Below are 18,658 nucleotides of genomic sequence, written 5' to 3'. Positions count from 1 at the left end.
AATATTATAAATTTTTATTTTTTATGGTTCCATGGTAACAAGTTGCACTTAGGTTCTATAAGGGTGGTGTTCGTTTCCGGAGCGTAACTCAAAAACCGTTAAATACTTTCTTACATAACTTTGCATGTCTACCAGGCACATACTGAACTGGTGCCTTTTGCTATTTAGGAATTTTTCGTTTCCATGGCAACCAGTTGGACTTAGGTTCTATAGGGGAGAGCTCGTTTCCGGAGCATAACTCAAAACCCATTCAAAACTTTCTAACAAAACTTTGCATGTCCATCAGACTCATGCTGAACTGGTGCCTTTTGCTATTTAGGAATTTTTATTTTTGTTTTGTTTTACGTTTCCATGGCAACAAGTTGGATTTAAGTTTTCATATAAGGTGGGTTCACTTATGGAGTATAACAAATAAACTGTTAAATATTTCCTTGCCAAACATTGAATGTCTATATATAAACTGAACTGGTGCCATTTGATATTAAGGAGTTTTAGAAATGTTTATTTTAGAATTTCCATTGCAGCTATTTTGACATGGGCTAAGAGAAATGTTTTGGTCAGTTACCTGGTTTGGGACCATAACGTGTTAAAATGAGAGGCAATGAAAACGCAATCAGCATTTTTTATCATAGAATAGTAACAGAGGAGAAAACAAAGTGATTAGTTATTGAAAAATGTTACTTAGCGTGATAATTGTCTTCTGTCGTCGTGTGTACAGACATGTTTGGTTGTGTGCACACCATCCTGAACAAAACGCCAAAACACATCTTCAGCTTGCAGTCCGATATGCACGTGCACGACATGAATTTTGAATTGCCTGCAAACAGTACACATTGCTCCCCTATAAAATCACATCATGATTTGAAACTGGTGTCCATATGCACCATGCCACGGTTATCCCAAGATCAGCGACACCAGGCTATTGGAATGCTGCGAGCTGGCACGCCACAGACTGACGTTGCACAACACTTTAATGTCCATCCATCAACTGTCAGTCGTCTCAGAAGGCGCTACCAAGTCACAGGCAGGGTGGAGGATCGGCCACGCCCAGGCGTTCAACGGGTGACAACAGGACGTCAGGATCGCTATATTGTCATGCAACACCTCCGACGTCGATTTCAGAAAGCTGTACAGACTGCTAACAACACTATCGGAAGCAGAGGAAGATCCATCAGCAGTCGAACTGTGCGTCGACGTCTTGCTGCAGCAGGGATACGGTCACGTCGACCGTACCAAGGTCAGATCTTAACGCATAATCACAGACTTCAACGACAGCGATGGGCTGCAGCATGTGGTTTTCTGGGCAACGTCGGTTGGAGGAATGTTGTTTTCTCTGATGAGTCTCGTTTTAATGTCTTTCCCAGATGGACGGCTCCGTGTGTACCGACGTCAAGGTGAACGTTATGTGCGACCTTGTGTTATTGAACGAGATCGCTTTGGTGGTGGAGGAGTAATGATTTGGGGAGCCATAAATGCTGTGTTTAAATCACAGCTTGTTATTGTGCAAGGTAACTTGACGGCACGACGTTACGTGGATACTGTTCTACAGCCAGTTCTTCTTCCTCTCTTAAGACAGCATGGTGGAAACCGGCTAGTGTTTCAGCATGACAATGCTAGGCCCCATACTGCCATCCTGACACGGAATTTTCTTCAGAGAAACAACGTGGAGGTCATGCAGTGGCCCTCAAGGTCACCAGACATGAACCCAATTGAGCACCTGTGGGACGAACTTGGTAGGCGTGTGAGACGACAGCAGATTCCGCCACGCAATGTTGCTGAGCTCACTCAGGCATTGCAGTATCACTGGAACGCAATCCCGGCTCATTTCATCCGTCGTTTATGTGATTCCATGCCAAGGCGTTTGCAAGCTTGTGTTCGTGCTCAAGGTGGACACACCAGATACTGAGGGTCTGTTCAATCTCTCTCCTGTAAATGGGGTTGGAACTGATGATATTGGACACTGCTTTATGCAGAATTTCTCTATCGTGATCAGTCTTTGCTAATATACTTAATACAAGCTTTGAAATTTTCTTATGTTAATAAAATTCACGTTTGAAAATTGGATTGCGTTTTCATTGCCTCACGGTATAGATGACTTCGTTGTCTTTGTTTTTTTGTAATTTGTCATTTGTTTGCATTAAATAAACACACAGAAACACACGTTTTACTGTCCATTTCATATGGATGCGACTATGGTGGATCTTTTGTTGGTAAACAATGTATGCTTCAACTCTTGACTCATTACATACAGAATTGCACATTTACTTGTAGTTACTTTACAGACAGCTGCCGGGGGGATATATCATCTTTCTGATGACTCTTGTTTTAGTTGCCTCACGGCATGTCAGCTTTGTGTGGCTGGAAACTTCGAAAAGATGCAAGCCTTTGACATCATGTATAATCTAATATTACCATAAACCTCTGAAAGATCCCTGTTGAAGGTTTAAAAAATACAAACTATATTGTTGCAAGGTGTTTTTCTTTAAACAAAATATAGTTCAGGCCCCAAAATATCTGTGATCCATACATAACCCTGACTTCTTCGGACAACTTTCAACTTTGAAACTGTCTATTTATTGCACATACTCCCACTCACAAACAAAATATTAATCACACAGATTCTAGAACAACATATGTCGAACTTACATTTGGGCATTCTTTCGAATAATAGTTACGTCACTAACATTTGGCTCAGTGTGGATGAATAATATATTGATGTATCGTCGCTGAATGTCGTCAGCTAAATGGGGATACCGAGCTAACGCATGTCACTTCGGCCAAAATCACCACAAGATCAAACCAAATATCATAATAGCGAATTCTGGATTCGAACCCAAGATCATTAGTTTACATTTATGGACTGTTTGAATTTGTTTCATGATATTCAATGTCCACATGTATACTGAGCAAAAAATGATTAGAGATCATATATATATATATATATATATATATATATATATATATATATATATATATACGTGTGTATATATATATATATGATCCCTAATTTATTGTGTTGAGTATATAGCGGCATAACTGGATATGGGGGCCTCCCATTTGTCAGAGACCCATTTGTCAGACAGTTGAATATGCTTTTAACTGCCACACTCCCCTATACTCATAATCTTATGACCCAGACACTTGAAAATCTGTGTGAAGTTATAAACGGCTTAGTTAAACTGTAAATATGTTTGTTTTTAGAAAGTCTGTGAGATGGTGCCCACTGCTTGTTTTTACCAGTGAGTTTAATAGGCTTCGTTAACATAACCAGTTTGTGTTCGCAAGTAAGTAGGCCTGTTAATAGTAAAATATAACCCCTAGTTTACAGTTTCACAGTTTGTTGTCTCTGATATTTTCACTGAGTAGATCTGTTTAGCAGGTGACATTCCAACTCTGGCTTAAAGTACCGACAGAACATGGACATTGATGTGGAAGTAAATATTACTATATTCATAATTATTGATGGTCATTCTATGTTATGTATATGTTATGTATCATACTTTATGTATATGATGTTAAACTCCTTTAACTGTGTTTTATTGTCCAAATCAAAAGCAATAATAAATCGAGAGAAAAAACACTGATTTGTATAAATACTGATTTCTTTTGTACCAGCTGTCGGACCGTTGTTGACGACAGGACTTGTCTATTCGGATTAAAGGGAATATAGCACACACCTGATGTGCCCTCAACCATAAAAGTTATTGTTTTAAGCTGTCTGACAAATGGGGTGTCTGACAAATGGGGAGTCTGACAAGTGGGATGTCTGACAAATGGGGTTTCTGACAATTTGGGTGTCTGAGAAAAGAAAGATGACCCTGGATATATGTCGCCTCACCAGTGGACACAGTGCTCAGCGCATTTACGGATCTCGGTCACATTCCAGCCCTTCTTAACTATGTTTAGCTTTTACCTAAAGGAACACATACTCTTGGGCATACTAAGCTATTATATTAATGTGGTACAGATGGTGTATTGATATGTTCTTCAATTTGTTTATAAAATGCCTCCGGCATCCTTGCACAGCTGCTCCTTGCGTCCTTGAGACGTGTCTTAATACTTTCCAGCAGGGCTGTCTTTGTGTCGAGCCCAAGTCGATGCTGAAAAAGCGAATAAGCAAGGAGTGCGTTAGTACGTCAGTGCGAATTGACACGGAATTGGTTGGTTGGATGGTTTGTTGTTTAACGCCGCACCCATGCTTGCCGTAAAAGGCGACTATGCTTGTCGTAAAAGGCGACTAAAGGGATCGGGTGGTCAGGCTCGCTGACTTGGTTGATGCAGGTCATCGATCCCAATTGCGTGGATCGATGCTCATGATATCAATCGCTGGATTGTCTGGTCCAGGCTCGATTATTTACAGACCGCCGTCATATAGCTGGAATATTGCTGAGTGCGGCGTAAAACAACCAACTTACCAATCAAGAACACAGAATATGGACGGGGTGTGACTTTTGCGACTTCAACTTTCCAATAGTCAACTTTCCATTTATTCGAGCCATGTTACGGCAGCTAGAGCCTTTGGTGTCTACCTATCCCAACTTTCTGATAGTTGCTTGCTACAAACCTATAATTTAGGGCTGCATTCGTGTGAAATATAGGGATATATTCAAACTAACATAGATCTAGACCAGGTCATTATTATAACTACCAATACGTTTATACTACAGTTGATAATGCTACAAAGTGTCATGATTGCTTTTGATGAAGGGGCATGAGAATTAAATATACTTACAGATTGAAAAGCTGTATAAACGGCACTTAGAGCTGGATATTTCGGCCCATGGAATCGTTGACTGTTGCCATGGAGAGTGTAAGCGCCATCTTTTAGAGCTGGCGGACATCGAGATCGTGTTGACGGGAATTGACAGTGGTCAGCTCTGTAGTTCCACTCACACGAACATTTATACAGCTTTTCTGCAAGAAATCGTTTTGGAATATTCATTTAACAACGTTTATCTATCTATGGTCTTCCTTCCATGTATATTGCATCACAATAGTCTACCATCACCCCGTCTCTCCATCTATCAATACATCGTATGTGTCTGTCCATCAACTCATATGTCCATTAATCACTTCATCTGTCCATGCATCAATACGTCGCATGTGTCCATTAATCAACGCATCTGTCCATCTGGCAACACATCTCATGTGTCCATTAATCAACGTATCTGTCCATCTGGCAACACATCTCATGTGTCCATTAATTACCGCATCTTTCCATCCGGCAACACATCTCATGTGTCCATTAATCGACGTGTCTGTTCATCTGGCAACACATCTCATGTGTCCATTAATCACCGCATCTGTCCATCTGGCAACACATCTCATGTGTCCATTAATCGACGTATCTGTCCATCAATCAACACATTATTTTCCACTAATCAACGTATCTGTCCATCCATCATCATATTTATCCATCAACACATACGTCCATCCATCTACATGTTTGTCCATCCATTGACTTTATTTAAACCAAAAATCTCCTTCCATAGTTTTTGTCTACACCTTCACCAATACTGGGACGTATTGCCAAGTTTACGTCATAATGATTTGACGTTATTATATGTATCGTGACGTCATTAATTTTACTCCACACTTGTTATTGTAGAATCGTAAAACAATTCTACAAAATTGCTTTACTGTAGGACTTTACAAACGGCCGGTCAGACAACGTAATATCACATTAAGTCGATGTTTAGACGAGGTAAGTAAAGCCAGTTATCTTTGTATAATCATTATAGCTATCGTAACATTCAGACAAGATTTCAAATTATCTAGTCACCTGAAGGGGAAAGGATTGCCTCGAAACGTTTTCGTACCTGGTTCAAAATGAAAGAAAATATTGATAAGGTCTTGGTCACCAAGAATCAGTTTGGAAAGATATTTCTTGAAATAGTTCATCATCTTGTCCAGCCATTGGTCCTCTCTCAGTCGTACAAGATCCATCAGCATTACGCCAGAATTGAGACCTGCAAGGAGGTCAGTATACAGAAGGGACCAGTCAGTTTGGCTGGGATCATTTCTTTATAACCATAATAATGACAAGAATAATATGTGTGATATGAATGATATGAATGAATGCTATAAATGACATGAATCAAATGAATGACATGAATGGTATGTGTGATATAAATGATATGAGTGCTATGAATGATATCAATAGTGGGCGAGTGAGTGAGTGAGTGAGTGAGTACAAGATCCCAATGGGTTTCACACATTGTACCCATGTGGGGAATCGAACCCTGGCCTTTAGCGTGACGAGCCAATGTTTAACTAGTAGCCTAAAATTATATGAATGACATGAACTATTAGTGTGATATGTGTTATGAATGATATGTGTGATATGAATGATGTGAGTGACATGAATGATATGAAGAGCACGTATGATATGTGTGATATGAATGACACGTATGACACGTATGATATGAATGATATGTGTGATATGAATGATATGAATTATTTGTTGGATATGAATGACGTATGATATGAATGGCACGAATGACGTGAATGATATTAATGACAAGAATTATATCAATGATTTGTGCTGTATGAATGACATTAATGATATGCATATGAAGAAAACAAATATTGATATTACCAAATGTCCATATCTTTGATAATAGTTTTATATGCTATGATAGTTCTCTGGAAGTGTAAAGTTAATAACAAAAATGATACGCCCCCTGCTGTCTGCTATTGTTCTCCCAAACAGCACTCATATCTACTTTACTTATTCTAAACAATACGTGGTGTCAAAGTGAGGTGACCCCGTTATGACCTGGGGTGGTTTTGACCACTACATATGTCCCGTTATGTCAGCCAAGGTCAGCAAGGCCGCAACAGTGAGTTACGCTTTTGGCAAGACGGCAACAAATAACTGTGTCCTCTTCAGAGCGAAACAATAGGCAAATCCCTAGTTGACCGTTTGACCAGCTATCGATGACGCCACGGGCAACAGTTGTGTGCCTCTCGTCCTTGACCACACAGATCAGCCATTGTGACCATCTCCTGTACATTTACATGTACAGTAAACTACGGTTATAACGAACTCAAAGGGACCACTAACTTTAGTTTGTTATAACCGTAGTTCGTTATAAGCATATATACAGTATAACAATAGCAAATAGACGGGACAAAAAAAACCAGTTCGTTATATCCGTCAGTTCGTTATAAGCGTGTTCGTTATAAGCGTGTTCGTTATAAACGTACTTTACTTTACTTTACTTTTGTCCCGGTAACTTTGCTGCGCGTCATCGTAGCATGACGGCGTGGATCGTTGATCATGATATCAATCACTGATCTGACTTGATTATATACACGCCGTCGTAACTGATTGGAATTTCGTTGAGTGCGGCGTTAACCAATTCCCCATAACCTAACCAACAAGAATTTTAAACGTGACAGTTTTAACCACTACCCAACGTCCCCAGCCCGGATTAACCAGACAGACGTGTCCCCAGCTTGGATTAACCAGACAAACGTGTCCCCAGCCCGGATTAACCAAACAAACGTATCCCTAGCCCGGATTAACCAGACAGACGTGTCCCCAGCCCGGATTAACCAGACAGACGTGTCCCCAGCCCGGATTAACTAGATAGACGTGTCCCCAGCCCGGATTACCCAGACAGACGTGTCCCCAGCCCGGATTAACCAGACAGACGTGTCCCCAGCCCGGATTAACCAGTCAGACGTGTCCCCAGCCTGGATTAACCAGACAAACGTGTCCCCAGCCCGGATTAACCAATCAAACGTGTCCCTAGTCCGGATTAACCAGACGGACGTGTCCCTAGCCCGGATAAACCAGACAGACGTGTCCCCAGCTTGGATTAACCAGACAAACGTGTCCCCAGCCCGGATTAACCAAACAAACGTATCCCTAGCCCGGATTAACCAGACAGACGTGTCCCCAGCCCGGATTAACCAGACAGACGTGTCCCCAGCCCGGATTAACTAGATAGACGTGTCCCCAGCCCGGATTACCCAGACAGACGTGTCCCCAGCCCGGATTAACCAGACAGACGTGTCCCCAGCCCGGATTAACCAGTCAGACGTGTCCCCAGCCTGGATTAACCAGACAAACGTGTCCCCAGCCCGGATTAACCAATCAAACGTGTCCCTAGTCCGGATTAACCAGACGGACGTGTCCCTAGCCCGGATAAACCAGACAGACGTGTCCCCAGCCCTGATTAACTAGACAGACGTGTCCCCAGCCCGGATTAACCAGACAGAGGTGTCCCCAGCCCGGATTAACCAGACAGACGTACCTAGTTTCCCGTAGTATGGAATATTCGCAACCCTGTTGTACCATCCGAATGACGGGTCTCTGTGCTCTGGAATTAACGCGGCTATGTGAGACTTGTTAAACCGACTAAAGTGGCCCCACAGTTTTTCCATTGGGCTGAGAAATATGACATCAGTGTCGACGTAGATAATCTTGTTGACACGTTGTAATATGTACTGAAACAAGGAAAAACCAGTATAACTAAAATAATTAAGTTGGGTGTGGATTCGCTTGTCAACGACAGTATTACATGCATAAACAATTAAAACTACGCGATCAACTAAAACTCACAGTGTTGGCAAAGAGCTTTTGTTGTGTTGTATTGGAGTGTGTGAGAGTGTGTGTGCGTCTGCCTCTCTCTGTGTGTGAGAGCTACGAGCTTATATTGTGGTGTGTGTGTCTGTGTCGCACTCACTCACTCACTCACTCACTCACTCATCCACCACACACTAGCCTATTTTTTTTAAATTCACGTCTATCAAAACATATCTCAATTGATGGTGTGTGATCTTGCTTGGTTGAAATGGGACGACATTGGATCCCTGACACCCCTTTCGTTGTATTGACAGCCAAATGACCTCACGACCCACCCGAGGCTGTATAGTGACTGATCGCGGTTCATTGACACGCCCATGTTTACTCAGGTATCGTAACAGCCCTAACCCACCACCTCCCGACAGACGCTTGCCGTAAAAGGCGATTATGCTTGTCGTAAAAGGCTACTAACGGGATCGGGTGGTAAGGCTCGCTGACTTGGTTGATACATGTCATCGATCCCAATTGCGTGGATCGATGCTCATGATGCCAATCACTGGATTGTCTGGTCCAGACTCGATTATTTTAAAGGACCGCCGTCATATAGCTGGAATATTGCTGTGTGCGGCGTTAAACAACAAACAAACAAACAAACAAACCGGAATAAACAGCCTCTGTGCCGCACACGGCCCGTACAGTTTGCTCCATGTCTCCGCATCCTCCCCACGTGGGAGCGTTATATTGTAGATGTGGTAGGTGAATTGTTTCCTGTATTCCCCCGGTAAGGATTTGATCTGAAATAATGTCACAAGCAGATAATGTGAAAAACAACCGAGTAATTACTGAATAATATGAAATATAAATAAATATACGCATTAAGGTAAGCGGTGAGATCATCGTGGCCCCTTGTCCCTTTAAGGGTCAAGTGTAGTGTAGAAAAATGGTCTTAATCTACATATGTTTTAATAATTATCACCTCCTCACACTCTGTAAACTATAACAGTTCAAACATCGAGGCTTCCGTGATGTAGTGGCAGAGCGTCCGCCCGGAGAGCGGAAGGTCCGGGGTTCGATCCCCTGTCGCGTCATACCAATAGACGTTAAAAGATGGTACTCATTGCTACCCTGCCTGGCGCTCGGCTTTAAGGGGCTAAAACAAGGACTGGTCAGTATAATCTGTCTGAGTGGGATATTCAAGTTAAACTGCGGCATGGTATCTCAGTAGGCTGGCACTGTAAAGTCGGCATCAGTTCGGACTAGTTACAAGCAGTCACACACCTGTGCATGCACTTCGCTATGTAAAGGACGTGAGTATGAAAAGGGATCACCCTTTAACTGTTACCCCTACCCAGCAGACGTGGTGTGTGGCCCGTGCGAGCCAAGTGATTAAAGTGTTCGCTTGTAATCCCGAAGGCTCGGGTTCGAATTATAAAATGAAGACCACGTGTAAAGCCGTGTCTCGTCTCCCGCCGTGATATTACTAGAACGTGTTTAAAGCGGCGGACTCAGTCGCTCACTCGCTCGCTCGCTCACTCACTCACTCACTCACTCACTCACTCACTCACTCACTCACTCACTCACTCACTCACTCACTAACTCAGACACTGTCCTGTGTGACCAAGTCACCTCCAATGGCATTTAGGTAAGGTAAGAAATAATAAGGAAATATATCGCATACGAACATGTTCACAAAGAGGTTTCTGAGAAGGCAGATCACTGAACACGTGGATTGTGGCGTGACGGGTGAACAGCATGACCGACTTGACCAGCACCTTGACCTCTTCGATCCTGTTACCGCACATAGCTAGGGCCAGGTGCATGCCCTCTGGACTACGCAACACAGGGACAAAGCATTAATCTCCTGTCACGACTACAGCTGGTTTGGTTATTTGTTTGTTGGTTGGTAAACGTCGCACTCCAATGCCCAAACAAAACTATGCCCGGGGAACTGTGGCGCCTGGGCTACCCGAGTCCCCTGTCATAGAGATAACGACGAGGAAGAATTTGTTTGTTTGTTAGTTGTTGCATTCAGCAATATTCCAGCTATATGACGGCGGTCTGTAATCTGTTATTGAGACTGACCAGACAATTCAGTGATTGATATCATGAGCACTGATCCACGCAATTGAGATACGATGACATGCATCAACAAAGTCAGCGAGCCTGACCACCCGACCCCGTAAGTCGCCTTTTACGACAAGCATAGTCGCCTTTCACGGCAAGCATGGGTGCCGAGGAGCAATTCTTATCCGGAACTTCACAGGTGCACAGCCCTCTGAGACGCATACCAGACCACCATACTTGTGCACTTGTTTAACGCCGCACTCAGAAATATTCCAGCTATATGACGGCGGTCTGTGTAAATAATCGACTCTGGACCAGACAATCCAGTGATTGAGATCATGAGCAACGTTCTACGCAATGGGATACGATGACATGCATCAACCAATTCAGCGAGCCTGACCACCTGACCCCGTTAGTCGCCTCCAACGACAAGGGAGGGACCCTGAAGACTGACAAAGGGCTGGTGAGCATGGGCAATGCGGCATCAGGTACACTGAGTGGGTGCGTGTTGTTTAACGTTGCAATCAGCAACATATCACGATGGTCTCTAAATAATGGAGTCTCCGCCAGACAAACAAGTGACTCAAAAACAGGAATCGACCTCCTGTCCAGATGTTCACGCAGGAAGGTATGGTGTCGAAGAAAAGATCTGGTTTAAATGTGATTAACTTGACTATACAATGAATGATATATTTAGTGTCTCCCTTCTTGAGAAGACACGTGGAACCCAGTCAAGTAAACTGGCGGGCAAAACGTTGCTAGACTGAAAACAGCGCAAACACCCGTATCAATCACATCACCATCGAATAACCATTTCTGTTTGTTTCAGTTTAGCAACCATCAAACATGGGTGCATACTTTCTATTGCCCGGCAGTTTATGTGAATTGTGTGTGTTTCCACATACATACCTGGTCGACTGGAGCAGGGTGTCACTTGTTCCCGGGCTACCGATGATTGAGAACCTGGTTGTCAAAAATTGGGAGGGAGGTTTGGATTAAGGCTGATGTGGACAATATTTCAGTTAGAATGACGGCATGTTAGCTTGATGTAGGAGGAAAGGATGAAGTGATGCAGGTCTCAGACGTTTACCACTTTGGTGAAACCCATGATCACGGGTATGGTGCTGATAAACCTAGAAACATAATCAGTACTCTAATATTATTTGGTTATTAGTTACACGTGGGCCTGCGTGTTTATTACAAAAATACAATGACGTACCCCTCACAAACATGAAAAGGAATGTGTGGCATTACCATGTAATTTCTACTTGACACGTAAGATGAAATGTAGCTAGTGATTACAACTGACTGGTACGCCAGGATAAGTTGACAAGTTGAGTGGGACCTGACAATGATTATGTATGAGGTCCTCCCCCTGGCGTGTACCATTGTGAAGAAAGGGGAAGCCCTAAACAAAAGTCTTTAATTAAAAATATGCAAGACCTATGAGCATACTAAGTACTGTGATGCCTCGATAGTTAGGTGTATCATTTACTTATCCTATCTTATGAAGCGGGATACCCCAACTGACCAATTATTAGGAAATGTTGGATTTTCAAAAATAGAATGAAACAATATGTCTAAAGTTGGAGCAACAATATAAGGTAAATGTTTACAGATTCTGGTATAACGTCAAGTCCAAGTATTGTATCTTTCTTTAAACTTGCATTGCTTTCATTTACACATCCCTTGAGATAGGAGTATCTAAAATATCCTTCAGCATACCACTTTTTAAACATTGGGCGTTTTTACGATGGAAAAAGATAGTAATAATCCTGCTCTATTTGTATTCATGTTTCAAAAGGACATGAAGTATAATTTTAGTTTAATTCAGACTTGAATAATGCGCTGTGAAGGAATGTCCACTGTTTGTTGACTGACGAACGCAGACGACAATTCATTACTTACAGTGGCGCTGTATCAAATGTCCCCAAATATTTCTCTGCCACAGTTTGGTCGCTGTCGGACATCCTAGAAATAAAGATGAAATTACAATAGTAACAATGGAACATCATCATTAACAACAACAACAACAACAACAACAACAGTAATAAAATATAGTCAATCAGGCGAAGTGCCATATCAAATCGTCCCAGACTCAATTTTTCAAGGAGAGGCTGTCTGAACGATCACTGCATCGAGTTTATGTGCAGTATGTTGAGAAGCCGGCAACCATGTAGAGTCTTTTGTTTGGATAAAGTCGGCTGGCCTGACAAGTGAAACAGAAAGCTTCCTGTTTTCGGTTCAGGACCAGTCATTTCCAACTGTAAACCGCCAATGTGTGATTTTGCATAAATATGAAATGTAGATAATGCAAATTTAATGAGACTGTCCAACACATTATCAGTTCATTTAAACAAAATGGCTCTGCCCAGTCTGGACGATCTGATCGATAATCACGATCTATATTGTAACAAAACGTGTCTTACTTCGCAAAGTCCATCAAATCTCGTGATAACCTTGATTAAAAACATGAAATGATTTGGAGAATGTCTGTTGACGGCGAGTTGGTGGAATACATGCTTAACAAATCCTTATAATCGGCCGCCGAAACTGCACGGCATTTTACGAACGGGATGTCGATTTCGTTACGCGATTTTGATTGGACTATGCATAGACTCGTTAGTCCAGCCAAAATATTATTCCAGCCTAGTTCGACAAGGGTGGAAAATGGACTTTAAGGGTCAGTCAACGCCCTTGCCTCGGAAAGATGCACCATCACTGCTCCTGTTCTATCGTCTCTCGTGATTATTAAAATCGATATATTTCAACATTAGAATGTAAAATTTTTTAGACATTACAGAAATAAATTGAAATCCTCTCTACCATTAAAACAGTTTATATTTCCGAAACCATAAATGCAAGTTCACCTCTTATTGATCTCACGAGCCAGTTGAGATGTCGCAATATTCCACTAAACTGTATTAGCAGGTTGGCATGGTAACGACGTACACGTGAACTGTGCGTGTTAATGTATACATACCTCATAGACTGGGGTAGAGGCCCACTTGTAACCTGGCTAACGCCCTTGGTAGATTTGATTGAGAACCTGGTTATCAAAAATAGTGGATGAGTGAGTGAGTTTGGGTTTAACAGCGCTTTGAACATTGTTTTTCAGTTACATCACGGTGTGTCAATTTTAAGTGATGCCGGTCCAAGACATTTACCACTTTGGTTGAACCTTCAGGCACGGGTATCGTGCTGAAATAACATTGAAAGACAATAAGGGCAAACCGGGAATTCGAAACCACGATGATAGATTTCTGGCACACCTAGAAGAGTGAGTGAGTATGGTTTTACGCCGATTTTAGCAATATTCCAGCAATATACTGTCGGGGGACACCAGACATAGGCTTCACACATTGTACCCATGTGAGGAATCGAACCCGGGCGTTCGGCGTGACGAGCGAACGCTTTAACCACTAGGCTACCCCACCGCCCACAGAAAACTATGCCCGGGGAATCGTGGCGCCTGGGCCTTCCATGTCCCCTGTCATAGAGATAACGACGAGGAAGAATTTTTTTGTTTGTTGTTCATTGGTCAGCTTTTAGTGTATTTTTTTCCTAATATAAATATTTTCAAAAGCTAAATGATTGTTCAAACAGGACTGACGTATGTTGCTGAGCTGCCAATTGCACAAGGCACAGGTATTCACTGTCACATTGACTTCACTCTTTAATATCATTGGGGATACTGGATTATTAATATGGGAATACATATATTCCATGGTACCCTTGGTAACCATGTTTGTTTTTGGGTTGGTAAACGCCGCACTCAGGAATATTCCAGCAGTCTGTAAATAATGAAGTGATCAATAGTATGAGCAACGATCAACGCTGTCTGACCTCCCGATCCATTGTGTCGCCTCTCACGACCAGCGTTGGTTGTTGTGACTCCATTCTAATCCAGAATTCTATAACCATTTTGACACAATGATCAACTAGTTTGCTACTGAAGACAACATACAAATGAACCAGTTTGACACTGTAGACAACATACAAATGAACCAGTGTGACACTGTAGACATGTTGTACATACAAATGAACCGGTTGGCCACTGTAGACAACACATGCTACATACAAATGAACCAGTGTGACACTGTAGATATGTTGTATATACAAATAAACCAGTTTGACACTGTAGACATATTGTACATACAAATGAACCAGTGTGACACTGTAGACATGTTGTACATAAAAATGAACCAGTGTGACACTGTAGACATGTTGTACATACAAATGAACCAGTGTGACACTGTAGACATGTTGTACATACTAATGAACCAGTTGGCCACTGTAGACATGTTGTACATAGTTTGACACTCGCAAGCTCGGAGGTTCACACAGTTTAACCAGTGCTTTTAAATCGTTCACACTCCAATGAACCCATCCAGACTGACGTTCAATTCTTATAATTTCATACTTTGTATTTTACTGGTCTCGCCGTACATACAAATGAACCAGTGTGACACTGTAGACATGTTGTACATACAAATGAACCTGTTGGCAACTGTAGACATGTTGTACATACAAATTGGGACGGTACAGCTCGGGGCAAATTACGAGCACGTCTCCAGAATCATGAACACGGTGATCACCAAGTGATCACCTTCAGAACTGCAGACAGGCCCTGCGGAGAAGTACCCACGTCACCACCGCCATTGAAGACTGCTGTCTCTGCACTTTGCACTCACGTGACACATGCCTCACTGTGACGTCATTTACATCGCATGCACGTGGGCGTATTATCAGCCGTCACACCATACGTCGCCGACTCGTGAGCATGGTATCAGAGTCTGTCCACCATTCAGAGGACATGCGATGACGAGGCAGCACGCCTAGTTTAAGGTCGTGTGCTCGCCTTTTCACGTGGGGGCCACACACATTACTGACGACTTGACACCTTTTAGTGACAGTAATGATCATGTGAACTCACATGTCCTGAGTGTAAGCTGTGAAATCGCCCATTTTATCCCTCGTGCTGTGTGGGATCTGTGCGACTGAAACTTGAGGGTTTCGCCAATAATAATTTCGTAATACATTTGCATCATCATGTGGTTTGTGTTTGTTTTCATTTGGAAAAACAGATCGGAATACATTTGTATGATCGTCAGTTTCTCTCCTTACAGAAAATGAGATTAAGTTCTTTTGGACCTTTCTCAGCATATATTCAGACTGGAATATTGCGTTTGCTTTGACCATCTGGGGAGGATGGACTTCGCTTTGTAATCTTCAGGGCGGTGGGGTAGCCGAAGGCACTGGGTTCGATTCCCCACGTGGGTACTTTGTGTGAACCCCATTTCTGGTATCCCCGACCGCCTCCGTGGTCTAGTGGTAGAGCGTCCGCCCGGAGAGCGGAAAGTCCGGGTTACGATCCCCGGCCGCGTCATACCAAAAGACGTTAAAAGATGGTACTTGTTGTTACCCTGTCTGGCGCTCGGCATTAAGGGGCTAAAACAAGGACTGGTCGGCTCGGAGTCAGTATACTGTGTCTGAGTAGGGTATTCATGTTAAACTGCGGCATGGTATCTCAGTGGGCTAGCACTATAAATCGGCATCAGTCCGGACTAGTACAAGCTGCCACACACACAAACACACGTGCATGCACGTCGCTCTTTAAGTGCAATAATCTTGGAAGCGACGTTAAAACCAATTTCCCCTTATCTGGTATCCCCCGCCGTGATATTGCTGGAAAATTGCTAAAAGCGGCGTAACACCATACTCACTCACTTGTAACCTTAAACGCATACTGCGTTTGTACGATCATCTATTAGTCAACAGACACCTGGCGTACATCAAGTCAATATCCAGTGTTATTTTTCACGAACAAATGTGTTTCACATGTACTTACACGGACGCTGTTTTTGTCTCGAACAGAGTTTTGTCAGTCCGCCTGGAAACAAGAGAGACACCAACAATAATAACAATGCAAGGACAGCAACAATAGAAATACTGCATACAAATATGACAATATTTTCAAGGGCTGATTATTATGATAATGATCAGAGCAAAGCTTTTGTCCAAATAAAATGACTGATTTTATTTCGGAATATAAAAACAGGCGATGGTGTGATTTGATGATGTATAGAAAGGTTATTAAAAAAGGCTCGATGAAAATAATGGTAACAATAGAGCAAATGTTAGGTGCAATGTCCTTACCTATCAACACAACTCCATGTAGGCTGTGTATCTGCGTATTGAACGCATCATTACTCACCACTACCTGACACAGTAGGACCACATTTAAAAACCCATCAGTATAACAATTCAGATCGTTATCATTGGACCGACCATAACATATTCCTGGGAACCTGGCAGTGGATTGTGAAAAAAATATTTTCGTGCTTACAAAATATGTTTGTCTCTGGAAGGAGAAACCAAACAATTTCTGTTCACAAACAACATATCATTTTCCAGAGGGAGTGAATAGGGTGGATTTAACGCCGCTTTTGACAGACGTATTCCAGTTATATCACGGCGTGGCAGCTTAATATCAGAGTAAAGCCCGAAGTGATGCAGGTTTCAGACGTGTACCACTTCGGTGAAACCCATGAGCACGGTTATGGTGCTGACAAACCTAGAAAAATAATCGGGACGTTCTGGGATTCCAAACAACTTTTTTTTCTGGCGTGCCCAAGGGACGCGACTCTGCATAGCGAATTGCGGCGCCTAAGACGACTGACTCACCCATACCCCTTTTTTCAGAACATCCAGCAAGTCCTGTGAACGATTTATTTGTTTGTTAGAACCTGGGGACGATTTATTAAATTATCCGACCATTTCCGGAAGCTTTATGTTTTTCTCCAAAGAATCCATTGTAGCTCTGATCCATGTATACTCTGACATTACAGAGTTATTGTGACGAATATTCATAGGTAGCCTGATACAACACGTGTTTATATACCGTATGTATACCGTCTTGCTCTCATTCAGTGTCACACTGGTAGTGTCATAAATCTTCATTGGTTTATGAGTTATAGTACAAGAAGTCTTTGTTGTTTAACGCCGCACTCAGCAATATCTTAGCTATAACGGCTGTCTGTAAATAATGAAGTTTGGACCAGACAATCCATTGATTGACATCATGGGCATCGAACTACGCAAGTGGAATACGATGACATGAATCAACGAAATCAGCGAGTCTGACCACCCGATCCCGGTAGTCGCCTCCTATGACAAGCACAGTCGCCTTTACGGCAAGCATGGGTTGCTGAAGACCTATTCTCTACCCGGTTCGGGCACGGTATATGACTCAAAGCCGACCAGTCCGAGCGCCAGGCAGGGTAACAACAAATAACACCTTTTAACATCTATTGGTATGACGCGGATGGGGATCGAACCTCTAAACATTCGCGCTGCGGGCATACGCTCTACCACTGGCCGACGGAGGCGGCCGTTTTCAGCCTTGTAACGTTTCATGACGTTTGTAATTGTTTGGTCAAATCCAATTTTCAAGTGTATACTTTTTCCCGATATTTTACGTGTATATTCAGATGCAACAAACACAGCTGTGGCAGTATTTGTTGTTTTGGAATATATTGATTATTTAATATGATCCATATGTCTACCGTGAAGGTCATCATTTATGTGAGGCGAAAGGTGTTCATTAATTCTGTTTATTGAATATATCATAAATAAATTGGGATCTTCACATACCTAAAGGGTCAATGGGGTAGCCTATTGGTTAAAGCGTTCAATCGTCACGCCAAAGGCCCGGGTTCAATTCCCCACATGGGTACAATGTGTGAAGCCCATGTCTGGTGTCAACCGCCGTGATATTGCTGGAATATTGCTAAAAGTGGTGTAAAACAATACTCACTCTCTCACATATTCATAATGCGTATTTATTTCACAACCAAAACTATTTATTATTGCCATTGAATATGCTTTATGATTGAGGTGCCTTCGAGGGGGGTCAGTATTATTACACACCCGTTCACAGTTTAATAAACATTCATCTGTATTCCTCATTGTGTCAAAACATCACGTACGACGGGATTATTTTGGTCATAAGCTGATCATGGAGGCTTCGGTAGCATATTGCAACTGTACACAACG

General features: G+C 42.5%; 1 protein-coding gene across 1 annotated transcript in view; it reads right to left on the bottom strand.

Annotated features, from left to right (window-relative positions):
* Positions 1-2,985: 2,985 nt before the first annotated feature.
* Positions 2,986-18,658, bottom strand: part of LOC124131220 (glucoside xylosyltransferase 1-like) — a 73,352-nt gene continuing 57,679 nt past the window's right edge. The window contains exons 3-12 of the mRNA XM_046494330.2: positions 16,452-16,493; positions 13,584-13,649; positions 12,509-12,571; positions 11,510-11,563; positions 10,219-10,366; positions 9,196-9,330; positions 8,265-8,457; positions 5,820-5,969; positions 4,733-4,914; positions 2,986-4,100 (exon numbers count right to left, since the gene is read on the bottom strand). Of these exons, the coding sequence (XP_046350286.1) occupies positions 3,954-4,100; positions 4,733-4,914; positions 5,820-5,969; positions 8,265-8,457; positions 9,196-9,330; positions 10,219-10,366; positions 11,510-11,563; positions 12,509-12,571; positions 13,584-13,649; positions 16,452-16,493 (1,180 nt within the window). The 3' untranslated portion in view covers positions 2,986-3,953. The remainder of the gene's footprint in view (positions 4,101-4,732; positions 4,915-5,819; positions 5,970-8,264; positions 8,458-9,195; positions 9,331-10,218; positions 10,367-11,509; positions 11,564-12,508; positions 12,572-13,583; positions 13,650-16,451; positions 16,494-18,658) is intronic.

Source organism: Haliotis rufescens, unplaced genomic scaffold (assembly GCF_023055435.1).
Source record: "Haliotis rufescens isolate VD_foot unplaced genomic scaffold, xgHalRufe1.0.p SCAF_14, whole genome shotgun sequence".
Taxonomy (NCBI): domain Eukaryota; kingdom Metazoa; phylum Mollusca; class Gastropoda; order Lepetellida; family Haliotidae; genus Haliotis; species Haliotis rufescens.
Note: the sequence above shows the minus strand (reverse complement) of the source record. Positions and strands in the feature narration are given on the sequence as shown.